The sequence below is a fragment of the Schistocerca gregaria genome, chromosome 1 (assembly GCF_023897955.1).
Source record: "Schistocerca gregaria isolate iqSchGreg1 chromosome 1, iqSchGreg1.2, whole genome shotgun sequence".
In the NCBI taxonomy this organism is placed as follows: domain Eukaryota; kingdom Metazoa; phylum Arthropoda; class Insecta; order Orthoptera; family Acrididae; genus Schistocerca; species Schistocerca gregaria.
In genome coordinates, this window is record NC_064920.1 from 319744999 (window position 1) to 319762184 (window position 17186).

At 42.9% G+C, this 17186-nt stretch overlaps 2 protein-coding genes across 10 annotated transcripts in view; one reads left to right on the forward strand and one right to left on the reverse strand.

Annotated features, from left to right (window-relative positions):
* LOC126343484 (COMM domain-containing protein 4-like) overlaps positions 1 to 17186 on the forward strand; it is a 492684-nt gene that overhangs the window by 326682 nt on the left and 148816 nt on the right. For all 9 annotated transcript variants that reach the window (XM_050001948.1, XM_050001946.1, XM_050001944.1 and 6 more), the window contains one exon: positions 1433 to 1535. The gene's annotated coding sequence lies outside the window, so the exon portion shown is untranslated. The remainder of the gene's footprint in view (positions 1 to 1432; positions 1536 to 17186) is intronic.
* Positions 1 to 17186, reverse strand: part of LOC126343442 (uncharacterized) — a 63051-nt gene that overhangs the window by 8086 nt on the left and 37779 nt on the right. Inside the window, exon 6 of the mRNA XM_050001938.1 lies at positions 8515 to 8819. Within this exon, the coding sequence (XP_049857895.1) occupies positions 8515 to 8819 (305 nt within the window). The remainder of the gene's footprint in view (positions 1 to 8514; positions 8820 to 17186) is intronic.

The window sequence follows — 17186 nt, forward strand, 5'->3', positions numbered from 1 at the left end:
TCATTTTAACGGCAAACAAACTGATTCACATTTTTAATCAAACTGCGATGTCAGCGTAAATTCAATAAAAGTTTTATGTGTATTAGCATCCGGTGACAGCTGAAGAAGTGCACTACAGAATCTGATACCGTTGCTGTTTCTATAGCAGCAGCCGCTTCTATCATAGCGCGACAGAAGTCTGAAGTGGCTCTGAGCACCATGGGACTTAACATCTGAGGTTATCAGTCCCATAGAACTTGGAACTACTTAAACCTAACTAACCTAAGGACAACACACACATCCATGCCCGAGGCGGTCGCGCGGTTCCAGACTGTAGCGCCTAGAACCGCCGGGTCACCCAGGCCGGCGACCTCGCTGTCGACGAGGCATTAAATCCTAATCTCCCTTCCTTCGTCAACCTCTTAATTTGCCTCAGTTATTTGTACACATATTCCTCGGCCTGCTAGGTTTATTTTATCCAGAATGTAGCACATATAAATTGGCAAAGAAAAAGAAGGGAAGATTGTAGTTTCCCATCGACATCGAGAAATTGAGCACAAACTCAGATTGGGGAAGGAAATCGGTCATATCCTTTTCAGAGGACCCTTCTCGACATTACCCATAGGCGATTTAGAGAAACCACGGGAAACCTGAATCGGAACGGTTTAACAACGATTTGAACCTCTGTCCTCCCGAAGTATTGTAAAGCTAGTCCTAAGGACTATTCCAGCAAGACAATGACTGGTGTCCGATTCGAGGCAGTGTCACGGTTCGTTTATGTGAGAGAACCGAACTGGATGGAAGCGTTTTGAGGACAGCTGAGGAGCTCAGTTCCAAAAATTTTTCATTATCGGTCTACGACTGTTAGAGTTGTATGTTAACCATATGGCCTTCTGTACTGGCTTTCAGCGTCGCCACAGGAAAGTTCGACGCGGTGGTTGGTCGGCAGTGCTTAACCCCCTTCACCTATTCGTCGATTTATTATTATTCGTGCAGTGCTAAGATGATTAATTATGGGTGTTACTGATTTCTATACATAAATTCGCTCGTGCGCCTCCTTCCGCCGGAGGTTCGAGTTCTCCCTCGGGCACGGGTGTGAGTGATTCCTTAGCGTTAAGTTAGTTTAAGTAATGTGTAAGTCTAGGGACGGATGACCTCAGCAGTTTGGTCCCTTAGGAATTCACACAACCCCATTACTTCGCTGAACATTATTGTCGTTTGTTTCTGTCCAGGTTACTTTAAACGAAATAGTGTGGTCATAATACTGGAAGGCACAGGTCAATCAGCATTCTTTGGTTTCGGAATAGCGATCAGAACCCACGGTCATAATTATTTTCTATCATATGCTACATTCAGGGAAACAAATAAAAGCATTTTTTCAGATTCTACAATATTATTCTGTTAACTAGAGTGACTACACTATTCATTCTGATAATCCTTATTTGTGTTACAGGATACAGCATACCACTGGCGTTCGTCTTCACGGAAGGCATCCTGGTATCTAGATATTAGAAGAGCGAGCGCCTCTTTATTCCAAACTTAACACGTAAATACAGGTAGGTTTCTTGGTGTTCTTAAGGATAGGCAACCGTTGACATATATCGAGAATATGCTCTCTTTACCCCCATGTTACCTAACTTGTCACGCTTTACATCGCCATTTGTGACGGTGTTAGATTTTTGACTTCGGGCTCATTGAGGAAGCCATCGTAAAATAACAGGGGCCCTATTTGGTCGTTAAACAAACATATTATGTTAGTAAGCAGAATGAATGTTTCACACTGCAGCTGAGGTGGTGCTGTTCAGAACCGTCGTGACGGGTGAAATCAGCGTGCTGGACAAGAAGTCGAACCCACAACCTTGTCTGTCCAGGTGAGTGCTCTTACCAAATTATTATACAGGCTTTACTGACGACCCATCCTCGCAGCTTTACTGCACGATTCATTACACCAACGCGCGACTGCTTATTGGTCTTCCGTTTTCACGAAGATAGACTCCGCCACATTCACATAGAAGTTCGTAAAAGACTGTTGACGAAAGTTTCCGTAGATTCTGTTCAGAGTACAGTCATTTACGAACTTCCGTGTGAATATGTCAACATCCTTGTCGCCGAAATTACGAAACGGATTAGCATTACGTTCTGTGCGTTTTGGGTAACACATCCCATCTGCAGTTACCAAGAACCACGAAAACCGTGGCTTATATTTCAGTTGTCAAGAAACCCAGAAGCGGCAGGTAAAAGCTGCCCTAGGTACAAGCTGGATGTCAGAGCACTGCGGGGCACAGTGAGCGTCGGTTGTTCGCCGAGCACCGTGCCTGCGCCCGCTGCAACTTCGAGGCCTACGAGCGTCTGCATGGTTTCCGTATTACTATTAAAGAAACGCAGGCGGCTTTATCTTGGGGATGGCGGTTATCGATGATACAACTGCTTTTCGGTTACACCGGTTTTCAATGCAAGTTTAACTTGACTGTGAAAACCGCTGAAAAAAACAGATTTTTGGAATAACCGATTTTCGGACTTTTATTCCTTTCATTTCCTGCAATAAACGTAGAAACCGACCAACGATTGAAAAATTTTGACGCTCTCAGTTTCAAGATGTATACAATTAAAATATTAGACTACATAGACAAATAAAAGAAAACTTAGTCCGTGCCACCATTCGCAGCTTTTGTCGTAAAGTGACAAGTGGTTGAATACTACAAAAAATCACCAGTATTTTCCTACTGATGCTAATTTTTTGATTCTCTACTCAAAAATCTTGTAAACGGTGATCATGCCATTATTTGGGCATTATGTAATAGTCAGTCTGAAAAGTGAAATCTCCCGTTGCGGAACTCTATTCCTCTTGTTCATCTGCCCGTTTGCAAGGGCTACAAGAAGATAAAGGCATATTATGGAGACAAAGGCAAAAGATTAGCTATTTCCTATTATTATTGTAAACTGTGAATGAATTGTTACGTTTTCTCCTTATATGATGTCGGAAGTTTGTTGTGGTTCCATCGGTTCTTAATCTTTTAAAGCAAATGGAGGGTTATAGTTCACTGATGGGGCACTTCGTAAAATACTTACAGACTAGGGATGGTGGCATTCTGTGACACAACCTACGTTCGGCGACAAAAGTGTAAAATTAACATGTAGACCAGATAGGGTAAGTCTCCCACATTGCATGTACATGCGTACCATCCAGAAGATCACGCCACATGATAACTAGTACATTACTGTCCCAGCAATGCTGTACCAATGCTCATTTTGTGAGTTTATTGCTTGTTTAAGTCGACATTGTTATTAAAATAGCACTGATCGCTTTTTCCATTTCGTGAAAGAAAGCCATATTTCAAATCAAAGAAAATTTTACCAATAAAATTTACTCGTTTTTTAAGTGTATTTAAAAACCAAAATAGTTGCTCAAGTGACCTTCCATTAGGAATGTGAACGCACTCAACGACTGTTACATGACTTTCAAAGTGATGGAGCACAGCAATCAGTTGTCTTAATCTTTCAGGTTTTATTAAGAAAATCTCGATTCCGGCTAGTGCCTAGCCATTATAAATGCACTGTTTCAGAGAATCAATTAATGTCCTAGCACGTCAGTGTCTTGTTGTTCGGGCGCCTGTCACTGTTCAAGACAAGTAGTCCTGAACGAACTGTGACAGAAGCCCGAACAACAGGAACTGACGTACTAGGACATGCAATCACTATGAAACAGTACATTGATAACGGCAAGGCACTAGCAGAAATCTGGATTTGCTTAATAAAACCTGAAAGAAAAGGACGACTGATTGCTGTGCTCTATCATTTATAAGTAAATAAATATTGTTAGAAATAATTGTCATTTTTCTTGCAAATAATCTAATTACAGAAAGTCACGTTAAGATCATATTGTAGAAACAAAGCAGGGGTCCATGAAAAAAATGGAGATTAAGGATTCCACTTCTCTAAAAGTTAATTACAGGTACTGCTAGTAATCCCTTAAAGCCCATTTTGTGAAGTACCCCTCCCACTCCCGTGTCCCACTTTTTGTTTATTTCAGTTACTGTAGTTGAAATTTTACTTTGTATCATTACCAGTGTTTCATTTACCTGTTTAGTCACACTTGTTACGTAGTGCCTGTTTCTATCATTGGACCTACTGAGGATATGATTGTTATTCAATCACCCCCTTGGAACATAACACCAAATTTTGTATTATAGTAATTTGTAGTGTAGTTAATTATTTAATGTGCCGCATTTTATCCAAACTAAATATTTTACATCGCGTTTTTCAGTCCTAAATCAAACATTAACAATCGCCTTTGGAAACCAATTGAGATACTCTATACTATTTTAAAATCTTTCATCCCACAAAAATTTTTCAGCCACACATTTATATCTTTGTACCTGACTATGACGTAACAAATAAAAACCGATTTGTAAAGTAATGAATGTTGTGGAATATTACACCAGTGTCAGATTGAAAAACGGTAGTCTGTTGGAAGCTGCCGATTCGTTGTTGCCTGCGAGTCACCTGCTAAAGTAGCACAGACAATAGTCTACCAAGCAGCCGCTCTACCATAGGCACTTTGGCTTCAAACTCTTCAATGAAGTATCAGAATGTGACCTCGATAGTCACCTGACGACCGAAATAAGAAGGTATACGTAGAGCAGGCCAGGAGTTTGATCACGTGTAAGACGACCGCTGCGAACACTGTCGAAACGTCGGTTGATTCAGAACTTCATAATACCTCGGTATTCCACCCATAAGGATTTTATTCAACTCGACACCAGTTCTGTAAGCGTACATAGACTGAGGTGACAGAAGTCACGGGATAACGATATGCACATATACAGATGGCAGTGGTATCGAGTACACGATATAAAAGGGCAGTACATTGGCGGAGATGTCATTTGTACTTACGTGATTCATGTGAAAAAGTTTCCGACATGATTATCGCTGCACGATGTGAATTAACAGACTCCGACCACGTAATGGTAGTTGGAGTTAGATACATGAAACATTCCATTTCGAAAATAGTTAGGCAGTTGTTAGGGAAATCAATATTCAGAGATCTACAGCATCAAGAGTGCCTTTACAGACAGCATGACAACACCTGCAGCGCCTCTCCTGGGCTCGTGACAATGTCGACTTATCCTAGACGACTGGAAACCGTGGCCGGGTCAGATGTGTCCTGATTTCAAAATGGTTCAAATGGCTCTGAGCACTATGAGACTTAACATCTGAGGTCACCAGTCCCCTAGAACTCAGAACTACTTAAACATAACTAACCTAAGGACATCACTCACACATCCATACCCGAGGCAGGATTCGAACCGGCGACAGTATCGGTCACGCGGTTCCAGACTGTAGCGCTTAGAACCGCACGGCCACACCGGCCGGCTCCCCTGATTTCAGTTGGTAAGATTTGAGGGTATGATTCGAGTGAGGTACAGATCTCACGAAGCCATATACAACCATTCGCTCGACGAAAGATCCGTACCCAAAGACTGGAAAGTTGCACAGGTCACACCAATATTCAAGAAAGGTAGTAGAAGTAATCCACTAAATTACAGGACCGTATCGTTACCGTCGATATGCAGCAGGATTTTAGAACATATATTGTGTTCGAACACTATGAATTACCTTGAAGGAAACGGTCTATTGACACACAGTCAACATGGGTTTAGAAAACATCGTTCCTGTGAAACACAACTACCTCTTCATTCACATGAAGTGTTGAGTGCTATTGACAAGGGATTTCAGATCGATTCCGTATTTCTGGATTTCCGGAAGGCTTTTGACGCTGTAACACACAAGCGGCTCGTAGTGAAATTGCGTGCTTATGGAATATCGTCTGTTATGTGACTGGATTTGCGATTTCCTGCCAGAGAGGTCACAGTTCGTAGTAATTGACGGAAAGTCATCGCGTACAAAAGAAGTGATTTCTGGCGTTCGCCAAGTTAGTGTTATAAGCGCTTTGCTGTTCCTTATCTACGTAAACGATTTTGGAGAAAACCTGAGCAGCCGTCTTAGGATGTTTGCAAATGATGCTGTTGTTTATGGTGTAGTAAACTCATCATAAGATAAAAAAACTGCAAAACGATTTAGAAAAGATATCTGAACGGTGTGAAATGTGGCAGTTGACCCTAAATAACGAAAAGTGTGAGGTCATCCACACGAGTGCTAAAAGGAACTCGTTAAAATTCGGTTACACGATGCATCAGACTAATCTAAAAACCGTAAATTCAAATAAATACCTAGATATTACAATTACGAATAATTTAAATTGGAAGGAACACATAGAAAATGATGTGGGGAAGGCTAACCAAAGACTGCGTTTTATTAGCAGGACAGTTAGAAAATGTAACAGATTTACTGAGGAAACTGCCTACACTAAGCATGTCCGTTCTCTTTTAGAATACTGCTGCGCTGTGTGGGATCCTTACCAGGTAGGACTGACGGAGTGCATGGGAAAAGTTCAAAGAAAGGCAGCACGTTTTTTATTATCGCGAAATATGGGAGATAGTGTTACAGAAACGATACAGAATTGGGCTGGAAATCAATAAAAGAAAGGCGTCTTTCGTTGCGACGGAATCTTCTCACGAAATTCCAATCACCAACTTTCTCCTCCGAATGCTAAAATATTTTGTTGACACCGAGCTACATAGGGAGGAACGATCACCACGATAAAATAAGGGGCGGGCGGAGTGGCCGAGCGGTTCTAGGCGCTACAATCTGGAACCGCGCGACCGCTACGGTCGCAGGTTCAAATCCTGCCTCGGGCATGGGTGTGTGTGTGATGTCTTTAGGTTAGTTGGGTTTAAGTAGTTCTAAGTTCTAGGGAACGTATGACCCCAAATGTTAAATCCCATAATGCTCAGAGCCATTTGAACCATTGTTTGATAAAAATAAGAGAAATCAGAGCTCGTACGGAAAGATGTAGGTGTTCATTCTTTCCGCGTGCTATGCGATATTGGAATTATAGAGAATTGTGAAGGTGGTTCGATAAATCCTCCGCCAGGAACTTGAATGGAATTTGCAGAGTATTCATGTAGATGTAGAACCCAAGTTGGCAACAAGGCACTGTGCAAGATGTGGGTGGTTCCATAATGGTGTGGGCTGCTTTTACATGGATGGCACTGAATCCTCTGGTTCAACTGAACCGATCATTGACTGGAAATGGTTACGTTCGGCTACTTGGAGACCATTTGAATCCATTCATGGACTTAGTGATCCGAAACAACAGTTGCTTGCGGTTGGTTTGAAGACCATTGTGGACAATGCTAGCGAATGGTGTGACCACTCAGATCGCCCGAAATGAATCTCATCGAACGTTTATGGGGCATAATCGAGAGGTCACTTGCTGCACAAAATCCTGCACCGTTAACACTATCGCAATTATGGATGGCTACGGAGGCAGCGAAAAGCTATTTACAATTTGTACAGAAAGCAGGTGGCAGTTATAAGAGTCAAGGGACATCAAAGGCAGGCAGTGGTTGGGAAGGGAGTGAGACAGGGTTGTAGCCCCTCGCCGATGCTATTCAATCTGTATATTGAGCAAGCAGTGAAGGAAACAAAAGTTCGGAGTAGGTATTAAAATCCATGGAGAAGAAATAAAAACTTTGAGATTCGCCGGTGACATTGTAATTCTGTCAGAGACAGCAAAGGACTTGGAAGAGCAGTTGAACGGAATGGACAGTGTCTTGTAAGGAGGATATTAGATGAACATCAACAAAAGCAAAACGAGGATAATGCAATGTAGCCGAATTAAGTCGGGTGATGCTGAGGGAATTAGATTAGGAAATGAGACACTTAAAGTAGTAAAGGAGTTTTGCTATTTGAGCAGCAAAATAACTGATGATGGTTGAAGTAGAGAGGATATAAAATGTAGACTGGCAATGGCAAGGAAAGCGTTGATGAAGAAGAGAAATTTGTTAGCATAGGGTATACATTTAAGTGTCAGGAAGTCGTTTCTGAAAGTATTTGTATGGAGTGTAGCCGTGTGTGGAAGTGAAACCTGGACTATAAATAGTTTAGGCAAGAAGAGAATAGAAGCTTTCGAAATGTGGTGCTACAGAAGAATGCTGAAGATTAGATGGGTAGATCACATAACTAATGAGGAGGTATTGAACAGAATTGGGGAGAAGAGGAGTTTGTGGCACAACTTGACTAGAAGAAGGGATAGGTTGGTAGGACATGTTCTGAGGCATCATGGGATCACCAATTTAGTACTGGAGGGCAGCGTGGAGGGTAAAAATCGTAGAGGGAGACCAAGAGATGAATACACTAAGCAGATTCTGAAGGATGTAGGCTGCAGGAGGCACTGGGAGATGAAGAGGCTTGTACAGGATAGAGTAGCATGGAGAGCTGCATCGAACCAGTCTCAGGACTGAAGACAACAACAACAACAAGAACGGAGGCAGCGTTGCTCAGTGTTTCTGGAGGGGACTTTTGCGACTTGTTGAGTCTAAGCCACGTCGAGTTAGCAACACGATATTGGGAGGTATCACATGACTTGTCATTTGACCTGCTTGTCATTGAATGAGTATTGTTTAAACTCACGTTTGTGGGATCGCCCCTGCGGCCCCTGGCGGGCCAGAAGGAGTGCTGCGCGGCGAGGCTGCGGCCGCGCGTTGCCCAGAAGGGCCCCTCTGCGGAGGAGGAGGCGGAGGAGGGTCCGGCGCGCCGCCCCCGAGCCGGCCAGAACGCCGAGCCGGCGGGCGCGGAGGCCAGCCGGAGCCGCAGCAGCCGCGCCGCCTGCCCGCGCCGGCCCCTCGGCGCCCAGAACGGCCCCTCCACAGACTCGGAGCCCAGCGACGCTCGGCGGCTCGCCAGCTCCACCTCACCTGTTTCACGCTTACTCACTCCTGCAATTCAGTTCACGAAAGTGAAACTCTGCCCGTAACATAAACCAATACAGTAACAGCGATAGTCATAAACTTTTAAGTATAAACGCGTGGCGTTTATGCCACATCACTACCCATATTTATTACACTTTTGTTTACTAAGTTTAATGCACAGTACAGGAAGATTTTGTTACGGGAGGCTAGCCAGTAGGTAGGATAGCAAGGCAGACTCATCCAATGATACACCAGATGGTCACATGGTGTGAGAACGTCCTGGGGAGCGAATAGTCTGACTCAGGATTTTTCGGTTTATTACTGTGCATGCACTGCACATACACAAATGTACACTACTGCCCATTAAAATTGCTCCACCAACAAGATATGCAGATGATTGGACAAATATATTATACTATAACTGACATGTGTTTACATTTTCACGCAATTTGGTTGCATAGATCCTGAGAAATCAGTACCCAGAACAACCACCCCATGCCGTAATAACGACCTTGATATACCTGGGCATTGAGGCAAACAGAGCTTGGATGGCGTGTACAGGTACAGCTGCCCATACAGCTTCAACGCGATACCACAGTTCATCAAGAGTAGTGACTGGCATATTGTGACGAGCCAATTGCTCGGCCACCATTGACCAGATGTTTTCAATTGGTGAGAGATCTGGAGAATGTGCTGGCCAGGGCAGCAGTCGAACATTTTCTGTATCCAGAAAGGCCCGCACAGGACCTGCAACATGCGGTCGTGCATTATCCTGCTGAAATGTAGGGTTTCGCAGGGATCAAATGAAGGGTAGAGCCACGGGTCGTAACACGTCTGTAATGTAACGTCCACCGTTCAAAGTGCCGTCAATGAGAACAAGAGGTCACCGAGACGTGGTAACCAATGGGACCCCATACCATCACGCCGGGTGATACGCAAGTATGGCGATGACGAATACACGCTTCCAATGTGCGTTTACTGCGATGAGACCAAACACGGATGCGACCACCATGATGCTGTAAACAGAACGTGGATTCATCCGAAAAAATGTTTTGCCATTCGTGTACCCAGGTTCGTCGTTGAGTACACAATCGCAGGCACTCCTGTCTGTGATACAGCGTCAAGGGTAACTTCAGCCATGGTTTCCGAGCTGATAGTCCATGCTGCTGCAAACGTCAAAAATTGTTCAAATGCCTCTCAGCACTATGGGACTTAACGTCTGATGTCATCAGTCTCCTAGAACTTAGAACAACGTAAACGTAACTAACCTAACGGCATCACACACATTCATGCCCGAGGCAGGATTCCAAGCTGCGACCGTAGCGGTCGCGCGTTTCCAGACTGTAGCGTCTAGGACCGCTCGGCCACTCCAGTCGGCTGCTGCAAACGTCGTCGAACTGTATTGTCTTCAGGAACCCACTATGTAGTATTTGAGCGTAACAGTTTGCAGATGGTTGTTGTCTTGCAAACGTCCCCATCTGTTGACTCGCGGATCGAGTCGTGGCTGCACGATCCGTTACAGCCATGCGGATAAGATGCCTGTCATCTTGACTGATAGTGATAAGAAGCCGTTGGGATCCAGCACGGCGTTCCATATTGCCCTCCTGAACCCACCAATTCCATATTCTGCTAACAGTCATTGGATCTCGACCAACGCGAGCAGAAATGTCGCGATACGATATACCGCAATCGCGATAGGCTACATTTGAACCATCCTTACACGAAGCATCACAACAACGTTTCACCAGGTAACGTCGGTGAACTGCTGTTTGTGTATGAGAAATCGGTTGGAAACTTTCCGCATGTCAGCACGTTGTAGGTGTCGCCATCGACGCCAGCCTTGTGTGAATGCTCTGAAAAGCTAATCATTTGCATATCACAGCATCTTCTTCCTGTGGGTTAAATTTCGCGTCTGTAGCACGTCATCTTCGTGGTGTAGCAATTTTAATCGCCAGTAGTGTAAGTTCAACATTGAATGAGATCCATTACGGAACGGACGTTCGAAATTGTGAGGCATTGTTGTGTAATTAATTTGACAGAAATATTTTTTGAAGGGTCACTGTGACCATGAAGTACATATCGTGTAACTGTTTTTGTCGTTTACTGTGAAGTTCATTTATGTGAAAATGGCACGTAGGAATGGCATTTTACTATCTGAGGGTGCTATACGGAGACATTGTTAGAACAACTCAGTTGTGAATGTGGCGTAAATTAATTTCGTGATGAAGCTGATCAGTCTACCATATATTCAGACAGCGATGAAGAAAATACAGTTGCTCATAGCAAGAATGGTGACTGCTGGAGCACAGCTGTTCCTAAAAGTTCAGGTCTGTCAACTGCCGATAACTCGTAGTCCATGTTTCAAGAATGTGGAAATATTTACAGAACAGATTTGTGAATAGTGAAGAACAACTCAAAATATTCGTATAATATGTGCATTTCATTAAATGAATAGCATCTTCATCTAATGGAACTGCAAGTAGGCTTTATAGTCGGATCACTTTCAGATTTCTTCACTGACAAATTTCCATGCTAATTTTTACTGTGTCTCGAATATTGGATGCTTTAATTCTAACGTTGAAGGAAAAAGTACGAGAGAGATGAAATAAAATGAGTCTGGTACATGAGAGTCCAGTTGCTTTACGAAATATTCTATTTTCAGGCTAATTTGTCTAGCAGATAATTGAGTCACTATGACATTGGTGTACACTTCGTGTGACAATTTCAAAGGGATACGGTACTGTAGTTAATAGCACTGAATTCTTTCCCCTGTGCCACTTCGTTATACACTGTTTATTGCATGCAGAGAAGAAACGAATTGCGACGACAGCTACATCTTCACAAGACGGGAGGGAAGCAAGTTACCTCTAGTGATGCTAGGGATAGTGAGCGCGGACGCTGTTTGTTCATCCTGACAATTTTTTTTCCGTGGGAAGTATTGTCTTCAGGAACCCACTATGTAGTATTTGAGCGTAACAGTTTGCATCTTTTGGGACTTATAATTCACATACCTTAATGCATACTTTGCTGTCTCCAAAAAATAAAGTTACGTTATTAATTTTTATTCGTTAGCAGGTACATGTCTGCAAACCTTGTGCACACTGAAATCCACATGCGACGGTACCGTAGAAGGCCGACAGAGAAGCCAAAGCACAGCCCGTCCACAAAGCAGACTGTCGTGCAGTGATTGGTTGTCAGCAGCTGCAGCAGAAATGCTCTAGCTGTGTCAAGACAATGTAGTTGCAGGCCCGTATCTGGGGGTAGGGGTAAACCGGGGTTCTTGCTCCAATACCGGCGTGCTACGTTACCGTGGCTTGGGGACTGCAATGTGTACGAGCATGGCAAACAACATAGTGCTCCAGTCTCGCCACAATCTACACATCACTGACGTCACAAACACACCCACGAAGTGGTTGGTTGGTGATTTACGTGCAGGCACAAACTTTAAGTAGCCGATTTTGACCAGATCGCTCGTGTAAAACGGACTTAAAGGCTTCTTAACCCAAGTGCGTTTCTCTCTCATTTAAAGTGCGTCTTCCATGGATGTGCTGTAATATTAAAGCATTTTTAAAATATAGCGTACCATCATCCACAAAATTTTTACTTTCTTCACTACCCGCTTTGAGGGTTAAACCATTATCGTAGGATGGTAAGCATCTTTTAAATAGGTATTGCAAACATCAGCGATATCTTGCTGCTGCGTTTGAGGGGGCCATGAGAGTAGATTGGGTCTTGCAAGTGGAGAAGAGCAGTTACTTCTCATTGTACACCAGCGACAAAATGTTACCTTTGTTTTGCGAATAAGTTTTTTGATTAAATTTTTTAACTACTTTCCCTCCCTCTGAGAGAGTACGTGACCGTGAAATCGTGCTAGTGTAAGATGGTCGTCCTTAGTAAACGTAACTCAAGAAGCTCTTCTTCTGTCCCCCTGTTTTGCGTTTTGACACTAAATTGATCGGCGAGTGGTTAGATAGCTGCTTGCGGCCCGTTTATCGAAATTATGCACGATCAAAGTTTTTTTTGCGTTTTATGAAAAACCTATCGTTAAGAAATTAGCCTAAAAGTTGCAGGAGTCAGGCAAAGCCACTTTTGTTGCTTTTTTTTAGTATTGTTGTTGTTGTTGTCTTCAGTCCTGGGACTGGTTTGATGCAGCTCTCCATGCTACTCTATCCTGTGCAAGCTGCTTCATCTCCCAGTACCTACTGCAACCTACATCCTTTTGAATCTGCTTAGTGTACTCATCTCTCGGTCTCCCTCTACGATTTTTACCCTCCACGCTGCCCTCCAACGCTAAATTTGTGATGCCTTGATGCCTCAAAACATGTCCTACCAACCGATCCCTTCTTCTAGTCAAGTTGTGCCACAAACTTCTCTTCTCCCCAATCCTATTCAATACCTCCTCATTAGTTACGTGATCTATCCATCTTATCTTCAGTATTCTTCTGTAGCACCACATTTCGAAAGCTTCTATTCTCTTCTTGTCCAAACTAGTAATCGTCCATGTTTCACTTCCATACATGGCTACACTCCAAACAAATACTTTCAGAAACGACTTCCTGATACATAAATCTATATTCGATGTTAACAAATTTTTCTTCTTCAGAAACGCTTTCCTTGCCATTGCCAGTCTACATTTTATATCCTCTCTACTTCGACCGTCATCAGTTATTTTACTTCCTAAATAGCAAAACTCCTTTACTACTTTAAGTGTCTCATTTCCTAATCTAATTCCCTCAGCATCACCCGATTTAATTTGACTACATTCCATTATCCTCGTTTTGCTTTTGTTGATGTTCATCTTATATCCTCCTTTCAAGACACTGTCCATTCCGTTCAACTGCTCTTCCAAGTCCTTTGCCGTCTCTGACAGAATTACAATGTCATCGGCGAACCTCAAAGTTTTTACTTCTTCTCCATGAATTTTAATACCTACTCCGAATTTTTCTTTTCTTTCCTTTACTGCTTGCTCAATATACAGATTGAATAACATCGGGGAGAGGCTACAACCCTGTCTCACTCCTTTCCCAACCACTGCTTCCCTTTCATGCCCCTCGACTTTTATGACTGCCATCTGGTTTCTGTACAAATTGTAAATAGCCTTTCGCTCCCTGTATTTTACCCCTGCCACCTTTAGAATTTGAAAAAGAGTATTCCAGTCAACTTTGTCAAAAGCTTTCTCTAAGTCTACAAATGCTAGAAACGTAGGTTTGCCTTTTCTTAATCTTTCTTCTAAGATACTGTAACGGCAGCAGTATTGGCCAAAATGCGTGAAACTGTTGAGGCCAATACTGCCGAAATTACAGCACTAAAAAAGTCTGTGTCTGAATACGAGAAAAAGGCACGAGAGTTGGAAGTGAAACTATCTGCCGCCACAGACGAGCTAGAACAGTACCAAAGGCGAAATAGTCTACGACTGTTTGGAGTAGCAGAAACTAAAGAAGAAGACACGGACAACCTGCTTATACAGGTTGCGCGTGAAAAATTAGGCGTCGAATTGACCAAGGCAGACATTGACAGGAGCCACCGGGTGGGACGAAAACTACCAGGTGCTACCAAACCTCGTCCAATAATAATTAAATTTGTGTCGTACCGAAAAAGGGCTGAGATCTTTACCCAGAAGAAGAAGTTAGCAAGGACAGGGATTACAATAAGGGAAGATCTGACACACGAGCGGCTAAAGATTTTAAACAGTGCCATATCCCATTTCGGTCTTCAGAATGTGTGGACTCTGGATGGTAGAGTAATCATTAAGACTGCAGCTGGAAAGAAGACAGTCACAAACATGACAGAACTAAATAGTATTAAGTGAACCTACTCGAGCCAAAAGTCAAACTTAACACCATTTGCAAATCTTAACAGTCCTATACTCAGATATAGTCTTGTAATTGTATTAACTTTTTAATTATTTGTACCTTCAACTAATTGTTCTTGTAACTGTATTAACTTTTTAATTATTTGTACCTTCAACTAATTGTTTTTGTAACTGTATTAACTTTTTACTATTTTTTTGTGTCTTTAGCTGTAGCCATTGCTTAGTTTTAGTTACTGCTAATACTTTTTTCATTTTCTCAGTTTAGTCTCTTCCATTCTGTAATAGTTCTATTGCAATTATTAGTCTCTCCTTTAGTTCATTAGTCAACCATCTCTTCGGTTTAAATTGTTCATAACAAAAATCACTATCAGTATCACTTTAGCAAATTTCAATTTAATTCTAGCTTCCTACGATACTCTATTAAATATTAAGCTTACTTCTCTCTGCTGGCAGCATCGGCCTCTTAAATCACTCCTCTTTCCCTTATTTCCACCCTAAGCTGTTTCAAATACTCTAATTACATTTTTCCTCTTACGACATAGGATACTCAGTGACACACAGCTGTCACCATTTTGGTCATATTCTCCCTGCACCGAATACCACTAATCCATTTTCTATACTCCCGCAACCTCAGGAAATCTCTTGCAGTCGCTTTTCTTTCGGCTCTCGCGGAGTCACAAACAGGGCGCGCAAAATCTCGGACACCCCTGTAATATGTCACTTGGCGGAAACACCGGTCAGTGCCCCTCGCGGCAGGTAGTGCCTAACAAAGGGACAAACCAGTCTGCCACCCTACTCCAGGCTGCTCAGCGGAACGCGTCCGAGGTTTTAGCAGCTCACTGCAACATTCAGTCTTTACCTGCGCATTACGAAGAACTTAGCCTCCTCTTCCACCAACTAAACTACCACGTAATCCTCTTATCCGAAACGTGGTTGAAACCACACATATCCTCTGCATCTATTCATCTCCCAGGGTACACATTTCTTAGGGCAGACAGATCAAAAAAGCGAGGTGGCGGGGTCGGCGCATATATACGAACAGATCTCAAAGCGAAAGTCTTATGTACGTCAAATCCTGCTGAAGAAAAAGAGGCTGAATTCATGTTCATTGAAATAAATATACAAAGTCGGAAATTCTTGACTGGCGTCGTGTACAAGCCGCCAAAAATAAGCTCAATGAGTTCCTTCCAGTCGGAATTACATTCACTTCAGTGTCAATACGAACATGTCATCGTAATGGGTGACTTGAACATAGACCTGCTAAGAGACACTCCCTCCGCAATAAACCTAAGAAGATTGTTTAGTTGCAATAGCATGAACATTCTTCCATTGCAACCTACACACCATACGGCGCACAGTCATACTCTTATAGACGTGATAGCAACGAAACAGACTGACAAAGTAAGAGATGTTGGTCAATCATCGGCCCCTGGCCTCTCAGCACATGATGTAATATTCCTGGCCTACTCTGTGCAGCCCCCAAGGATCAAATCGCGTTACATAACTTGTAGGAACATGAAACGTATTGACCTTGACGCTCTAACAGCCGATTGCTCAGAAATCTCATGGCATCAAATAATCAGAGAACCTACAATCGACGGCAAAATTAATGAACTTGGTGATAAACTCAGTGCCCTCTATGACAAACATGCACCTGTGCGCACAGTCCGTGTAAGAAAATCTCCTGCTCCATGGCTGACAGCTGAATTACGTCAAATGATGACTAATAGGGATGCTGCCCACAGGCGTTTCAAGGCAGATCCGAAACCCGAACGTTTTGAAGAATATAGAAAGCTACGGAACAGAGTGAAACAATGCATTCGCAATGCCAAAATCAGGCACGCTCGCTCCCTTGTATGCAGCGATCTGACACCCACGACTCTGTGGAAGAATCTCCGTAGCTTGGGGGTCGGAAAGGCAAAATCGGAAACTACTTTTCATGTGTCAGCTAACGAATTAAATGAATTCTTCTCTGCACCTCTGAATACCAGCACGGCTGATAATTACCGTCCACAAGAATCTCCAAACAGGATAACTAACAACGATACCTTCCATCTAAAACATGTAACAACAAATACGGCAAGAAAAGCAATAATGAGAATCTCTTCTGATGCAATAGGCAACGACAGTATCGGTATAGCCATGATTAAGAATGTTGCCGATATCTTAGTACCTGTCTTAACTGACATATTTAATTTTTCCCTCGTGAACGGAATATACCCCACTGCATGGAAAAGAAGCATAATTCGACCCATCCCTAAGGTCGAAAACCCGCAACTGCCTAGTGATTACCGACCAATTAGCATACTGCCTGCTGTTTCCAAAGCACTGGAATATATTGTTCATGACCAAATCACTGAACACTTGCATGAATTCAGTCTATATGACAAATTTCAATCCGGTTTCCGTAAACATCACAGCACAAACACTGCTCTAATTAAAGTAACTGATGACCTGAAATATGCCATCGACAATCGAAAGGCAACAATATTGACGCTACTGGACTTCAGCAAAGCTTTTGACACTGTTAACTTTGACATATTACTCAGAAAAATGCAACAGCTTAATTTCTCTGATAGTGC